General features: G+C 40.5%; 1 protein-coding gene across 2 annotated transcripts in view; it reads left to right on the forward strand.

The window, feature by feature from the left end:
* The window catches only part of LOC144681905 (AF4/FMR2 family member 1-like), a 137,338-nt gene extending 133,765 nt beyond the window's left edge, over positions 1–3,573 (forward strand). For both annotated transcript variants that reach the window (XM_078544044.1, XM_078544053.1), the window contains exons 19-21: positions 57–100; positions 863–1,074; positions 1,843–3,573. In XM_078544044.1, coding sequence (XP_078400170.1) covers positions 57–100; positions 863–1,074; positions 1,843–1,964 — 378 coding nt within the window. In that variant the 3' untranslated portion in view covers positions 1,965–3,573. The remainder of the gene's footprint in view (positions 1–56; positions 101–862; positions 1,075–1,842) is intronic.
* The last annotated feature ends 4,041 nt before the right edge of the window (positions 3,574–7,614 follow it).

Genomic DNA, 7,614 nt, shown 5'->3' on the forward strand with positions numbered 1-7,614 from the left:
ATTTTTGTTAATCCCAAAACTTTTACAGCAAATTGAGTGTTTGTCTTGTGTTCTAGAGTTCTTCCAGGACAGCTCAAGCTCCATCTCCTTGTGTTGCCAGGTAATTAGTGCATGCAGCTGTAATGTTCATGTCCTTAAATCAATACTTAGTAATTAGCTGTAGGAATCTCTCCATTAGAGAGAGACAGTTGGTTATATATAGTTTGAGGGGCACCACTTCGCAAGCGTGGGGCAAGGCAAGGAGGCAAGTCTCCATGAACTACCACAGCCAGTACGGGGATTGAACCCACACCATTGGCATCATTCTGCATCACGCCCTACCATCTAGCCAACTGAGTGAACCAACCCTTCCATATTGCAGTACCTAAAATATACATATTATTGCCTTATATCCTGGTTACTTCCCTGTTAATCAACTGTGGATTAATGTAGCTAAATTTACCCATTGAGTCAACAATGTGAATCCTTCAGTTTGGCGTTAACTACTTACCAACAATTGGAATGTACAGGCTGCCATTGCCTATTATCCACCAGTGCAAAACATGATCAACTCATCCCTGCCAACTCCTACTGCTCCCTGTAGTTAATACCTGCCAATACTCACTATTAAGACTTCCATGGCAACTGGACTTCATGGATAGGTTGTTTTGAATCAATTATTTTTTTATGTAATAGAGTTGATCTATTGAGAGTTTGTTGCTGAGCCATCTCGTTTCATATTTTAAGAAATCCATTGCAGTGTTTCTTTTAAAGGGGCAGAGGGAATGCAGAGTAGAGCAAGCATCTTAATGGGCAAAGGATGATGCATGTTTACGTATTTTGTATTTATAATCAGCCTTTAATTTCTTGTCTTTCTGTTCAGAGGTACTGGTACACCTTCTCCACTGTCTCAGACACCTTCCCCTGCCAGCTCCGGAGGTTCCCAGCCAGGATCTACCGCCAGTAATGGTGGAAATGTTGCCATTCCACACATGATTCATCAGCTGGCCTCCACCTATGTCAGCATCACCTCCATTTTCCTTCATGGCCATGACCTGTGGGAACAAGCAGATGCACTAGCGAAAAAAAACAGGGGTAAGAAAAACCTAAGATAATGAGGAAGAGGGAAGGTTTTCCTTATAACTCATTAATTAAACTTGACAACGCTGTCTTCGTTATCAATCATTTATCTCGTAAAAAGGCCATTAGTAAAGTGAAAATTTAAATTACTGACTGCGTAAGATTTTTAATTAAAGGGAGAAGAGGAGTGTTTATACTGGTTTTGAAAATAACTAATAAGGCCTGATTATTGATTGCCATTGTAGTACAAGTAGATAACACCCCATATTCATGTGAGGATATAACTTGCTTACCTAAAAGTAATGTTAAGTATCCAGGCACAAGAATCCATTCTTGATTGCAAGTAAAGTTTCAATTATTTGTGGCGCGACGCATTAAAATCTGGCCCAATTGCTGTAGGATAACATAGAGCTTTTACAAATAAGTTAATTTTTGAGAGAAAGTTATTAAAAAGATGATTTGAAAGGGGGAACCTAAAATGTTCAAACCTGTTTTCACTTATTTTAAGATTCTTTCTTTCTTTCTTCATGGTTTCCGACAATTAAGTTTTCATTTCCTTTTGTGGGGTCTATTTGAATTAAGTTCCATTAATGTGATTTTTGAATTCATCCACAAATCGCAAATACTGAGAACAAAATAATACTGCATTTGAATAAAGCTGTTTCAGATAATGGGGTGGGGGGGTGGTGGCGGCGGCAATTGAATCTCATTGAGTCACATTCTAGTCCAGATAACATGCTTAATAGGAAACTTCTATAACCTTGTTTTTTGTCTGTCTCTTAGAATTCTTCATGGAGCTTGATGCAGCAGTTGGCCTTTTATCCTTGACCAGCAGCATGACTGAACTTGTACACTACACCAGACAAGGTTTACACTGGTTGCGACTGGACACTAAATTGCTATAACAAGATGCTGAAAATCATTTTGACATCAGCCTGTTTGTCCTTCAGCCCCAAACCCATGGCTGTTCAGTGTTTTGTTTTTTAAAAAAAAACATAAGGAAAGACAAATGTAAAGGTGTCTCTGTGCAGCAGAAACTTTAATAATGTAGGTCGGCACTGAAATACCGCAAAAATGAACCGGCTGAACCTTCACTTCGTGAACAAAAGTGCAATTTTTTTTTCTCTTGACCCATCTGGAATTCATGATGATGAATGCACGGTCTTTGACATTTCTTTGTTGAAGTAACCTTGAAGGATAAAGGGCTGGAAAAGACCCCTCTCGGCCTGTATTATGGTCAGGAAGTAGCAGTAGCTGTTGCCTTCTCTTAACTTTCTGGCAGTAGTGTACATATTGTACATTAACTGCATAAATTTAGATAAACATTTAGCAGCTAAAGAATATTGTATTCAGTCACCGGAACATTGTTGCAGTGATTTCCTGGAAAGCCTTTTTACACAACACCTAGAGGACAAGGTATATTCAGGAGGTGGATATGTAAATTGTTTAAAGTGTCCAACTGTTAATTTTGCTCGTACACTAGGAGCTGTGAAAAAGGACTTAATTTTCTGTGTTTTTTCTTCCCCCCCTCCCCCCCCCCCCCAGTTGCATCCATATTTACTGCCATTTCTTTCCTATTTATTAGAAACTGCACCTTTCTTTTCCTGCTGGATCCAAGTTTTGCTGGCAAGCATGTTTAACAGAACAAAGTGATGTTTCTTTTTTTGATTGGGGGAGGGGGAGAAGAGGAGGTTGACAGGCATTGCCTGCCCTTTGCATAGTTCAGATCAAAGCCACATGCCTGTCTTCTCAGAACAATCTTCTATTAATGTTCAGCGTGCCTTAGACATTCTACTTTGTATGTAAGTAGTTGTTTCTAGCCATAGATAAGTTGCTGCTTCAAGGGTATGGAGTAAGGAGAATATGAATGGTGTGTTAAAATGTGGTCAAATTCATAGAACATGAGTACAATTTGGTTTTGTATAGTTGTCCTTATGAGCAATAAGGATTTGACGTGGATCAATATTTCACCATTTTCTGTCCCCTGTACACCAGACTTGTCCTGAGTAAAGGTGAGCAAACTGTTTGGATGTGTAATTACCCTTTTGGGGGTGATTTTCTACCTATCGTTTTATTTTTATAAATAGGGGAAAGTGGGTTTCTTGCTGTGGCGGTGGGTGGGGGAAGAGAAAGAAAGATCTTCCAAAAATGTTGCAACTTTCAGAGATTTTAGTTGAAACCTACTTTGGTAAGCAGGAATTTTCAGAAAAATACTGAAAATTGGAAGCAATATATAAATGGATTTACAGGATCATGGGGAAAACCCAAGCCATTTTTGCTCACCTCTAGTCTTGATAATGCTGTGAATGACATTGTTCCAGCTGCCTGGCAAAGCCCATTAAAGTCATAAATCCTAGCATACAGCAGCTCCTGCTGCTTAATGTTACTGGAATTCATTATAATTTTATTTGAAATTGTACTTGCACATATATATTTTTGCTGAATGAAATTGCTGCAGAAATGCTCAAGAGTCTATGTATTATATACACAGTAAAACCCAAATGAAATTGCAAACCCAGCACTGGCTGATCTTTGAAATGAATGGGAAAAAGATACTCGTACTTGATGGTATGTTGGCTATTGTGACCGTGTGCTGACAATGTTCCAAGACTGTTACAGTTATTACCACCATCAAGAAATGTAGCATAATGCACTTTGGCTTCTAAATTATTTGATTTCTCCTTTTTATCTCTTCCAATGAGCAGCTGCAAGGACACATGAGAGGATATCTCCTATGAGGGAAATATGAAAATCCTTACTGCTTTCTTTTCCAGTCCTTTCACCTTCCACAATGATTTTCCATTAGCATTTTAAAACCTCAAATGAAAACGTTGGGGTCAATTTCCAGTCTAGAATCAGTGTAGAGAAAGAGTCAAGTCGGCGAATACCCTCACGGAGCTAGGTCTTGTTTATCCAATGAGTGGCTGAGGCATACAAGACTTTAAGATCTCTGATTACTCTTCCTTGTTCTCTGTTAGCTATTCGCTGCTGAGTTAGCAGTAGGGATGCTAATTCAGTTGGCTTGTTGGCATTGAGTCCTCGGATTAGGAAAGAGCAAATTGCTCATTTCAGCTGCTGATCGTTATCCGTCGACTGGGCCTGAACTACATAAATGGATGTTGGTTGAGGAGAAGATCTGACCCAGTGAGCCCTCATCACGCATCACTGTCGCAGTTGAGTAGTCCGCTAATTTTCATTGTGAAGACTCCTATGTACTCTTAGGTACCAGAGGGCAACCAGTTTGTTGGAGCTGGGTACGGCAAATTTTGAGAATAAAGGGTAATAACTTCTTGTGATAAATATATCCACATGTAAGTTTATGAAAACTATAATAATTTCATAATTAGAAATTGAACGTGACATTTTGAGACCCCTTATAATGTTCTGGTGGGTAAAGTCACCATCCAGCCCAACATTAAGTCATACAGATGAGAAGATTGCATGTTTGGACGTCAATCTGTGTTGAGTTAGCTGACCTCAGCTAGGGTTACATTGGCCTTCCACTCCTGATCACTATCCAGTGGTTCTCCTGCTGTAAAGTCTGGTGAGAACAGTCAGGCTAAGCTGTGATGCTTTCCATGATTCAACAGCCTGTTGACGCTTGGTGTCTGAGTTCACAAGTTCAGAATAGCTGCTTGAGTGAGGCCCAAAAAGCCTGCCAGCCCCTTCCAATGGATAGAGAGGGAAATAGTATTGTTGCAAAGAAATAGACTTTGCTGTGTTTCTTTCCCTCGCCTCACTCTAAGTTCATGCAGTTTATTTTTGCTGAGTAACTGGCTGCTGCAAGTTGTATAAAGACAGCCAACGTGATCACTCCTCTAAAAGCACCTTCCTTTGCTGGGATTCAAGACTTGATTGTTTATCTAATACATGGGAGCCCACCATGTAGAAAATCCTAGTTATGTAATCATTGTTCTTTCCATTCCTTGGTGCAGTGAACTTATATGCCAATGTGCTGTGCCACTTAGGAGCTTACATTTTAGAATGAGTTTGGGTCCCCTGAAGCTAAAATGATCGCCATCCAATGCTTCTTTATTCTGTTTACATCCCAACTTGGTTGGTTCTTTCTAGATCTATCCAATATCAGAAATAAATTCCAAAGCAAATTAAAGACTTGAAGATTTTTCACTAGAGACAGAGCTTCACATGAGTGCTACTATACTAAAATTACTTGTGCCACTCTAGCTGTGTTGTTTTGTAGGATTTTATTGCATTTTTAAATATTTAATTCCTGCCTATTTAAGAATTTTTCTTGGCAGGTGCTACTTAGCTTTGGTTTGCCTAACCTCTGGTACATGGAGTATAAATTAGCTTGAGGAATAACACTACAACAACCAAAAGGAGAGTAATTACCAATTGGCACGAGCAAAGGGGCAGTACTCAACTGTTTTACACACATGGGCCAGAAATTTTCCTCGTCGGGGGAGTTGTGCGGGGTGAGGGGGGGTGGACGTGGACATGAACCCGATCGGGGACGCGCCACCAATTAAGGCTCACCCAGCATGACGCTTGCTTGGAAGCGCTGAGCACTCCCTGTGCAGGCGGTGGTGGGGGGGACATTCCCTGAGAGGTTCCCTGCGCTCTTTTGCATGCAGAGACCTCCCCGGGGCACAGAGGTGCGTCAGGGAGATTTGTTTCAGTGCTAAAGTTTTAAATAAAGGTTTTTAACACTTTTGAAATATGTCCCCTCATGTGACACTATCACATGAGCTGGGACATGTCAAAGAATAAAAGTATAAATTTTTATTAGATTTTAAAACACTTCATGAAACATCATCCCGCCTGTGGATGAGGTTTCATGAAAAACACGAAGGCCACCTGGGCTCTTTGCCTGCCCACCAACCTTAAGGTTGGACGGGCAGCTCATTGAATTGAATTAATTAGGTTTTAAATGGCCTTAATAGGCCTTTGAGAGTTTGGGCATGCAGCCGACTCAGCTGCGCGCCCGCCGAACTGAAAACCTAAATGAAGCACGGTGATGCATACCGTCCCGATGGGAAAATTCTCCCCATGAATTGTTTGGTTATATGCTGGTGTGGTGGGCTGAAACCGTAACTGGCACTGGAAAAGACCCAAATATGTTCCGACATGAATTTTACTATCAGCTTAGAATCCAGTTTTCTACTTCTCATTACCTTTTTTGAAGAAGATGACTTACTACTCTGTGGTTCCATGGATGCAGGTTGTCCTCTGGCACCTTGCCCAAGCTGCTGATCTTCATGTGTGAACTTGGACATTTGAGCGTTGGCAGTAAATTTGATGGATGTAAAGGGGTCATCAGAGCCAAGTCAGATTTTGTCCTCTCCCTGCACCCACACAAGTACTTCTTGCAGAAGTCAACTACATTCTGGTTGGGAGAAACCCTGGACAGGACAGGAGTATGTGTTTGTGTTTTTAGCTTCAGAATCCTAGACAAGGATGAAAAACAAAAGATTTACTGCTGTCCTCTTCCATTTCCACCCTAGCTGACTTGGCACAAATCAGGGTTCAAGCCTGGCACCTCCATTGTTTGCAGATCTCAATTCTACAACATATGGGAGCCTGAGTTTTTTTATTTACCTTCCAGGTTTTTCCCTTCCCCACCATAAGGTTTTCTTGTTATATTTTATTCTGCTGCTTGTTCCCAAATTGAGAACAGCATTATGAGCTTCAATTTTTTTTAAAGCAAGTATTTCACCACAAACAATGCATTTTGCTAATTGGTAAGAATGGTAATGACTTTGTAACAGGGTGGCCATATTTGATGCATTGCTGCTTCCTCCATTCAAAGGATATTGGTTTATATTGATCTACAGGTTCTGACAAAATTGTACAGTCTTCACACTCAGAAGTATCCACAACAGAAAATCTAGATGCCGCGGAACTGCAAAATTCGTTATTTTACAGTTGGTAAAAATGAAACCTCTTGGCGATCTGCACAGGCTCATTTTATCTTCCCTTTAACATCCATAACATATACCAACCATTCCGTGCTGAGGAGATGGGTGAGGAGGTTGAATCCCCATTTCTCCATCATACCTTCCTGTGGGGACCCAGTAGCAATTGACCTGCCATCTTTCTGTTTTTCCCCATGTGCCCCATAATCCTCCCTCATTTCCCCCCAGCCCCTACCCACCTCGGCACAACTTATTGAGCCAGTTAATCCTCTGACCAACATACTGGTGTATATCCTATTTCTGGCACTAGGTTAAAGGCTGTGAGATTTGCTGTCTGATGCAGTCTCAATTCCAACACATGCATCATAATTTTCCTCCTCCATCAATTTTAGCAGAGGCATCAGGATTATTTCGTTAAGTACTTAATTAATATTTGAGTAGGTGCCATTTTAAAGTCAACATTTCTAGTCTTGAATCTTCTGAACCAAATAAGTGAATTGCATAAGCAACTAGATTGGTCTTGCTTAATGTTTATCGAGAAACAGTTTTTTTCCCACCTTTACATGTGCAAAAGATTCTCATTTTTGACTGAGCTTCTTTCTGCCTTTTAAAAAAAAGTAGTGCAAAGGCTCCTGCAATGTCTTTACTTACACTGAGTAATGAACCAAATGCCAGATTT

Source organism: Cetorhinus maximus, chromosome 1 (genome assembly GCF_964194155.1).
Source record: "Cetorhinus maximus chromosome 1, sCetMax3.hap1.1, whole genome shotgun sequence".
NCBI lineage: Eukaryota > Metazoa > Chordata > Chondrichthyes > Lamniformes > Cetorhinidae > Cetorhinus > Cetorhinus maximus.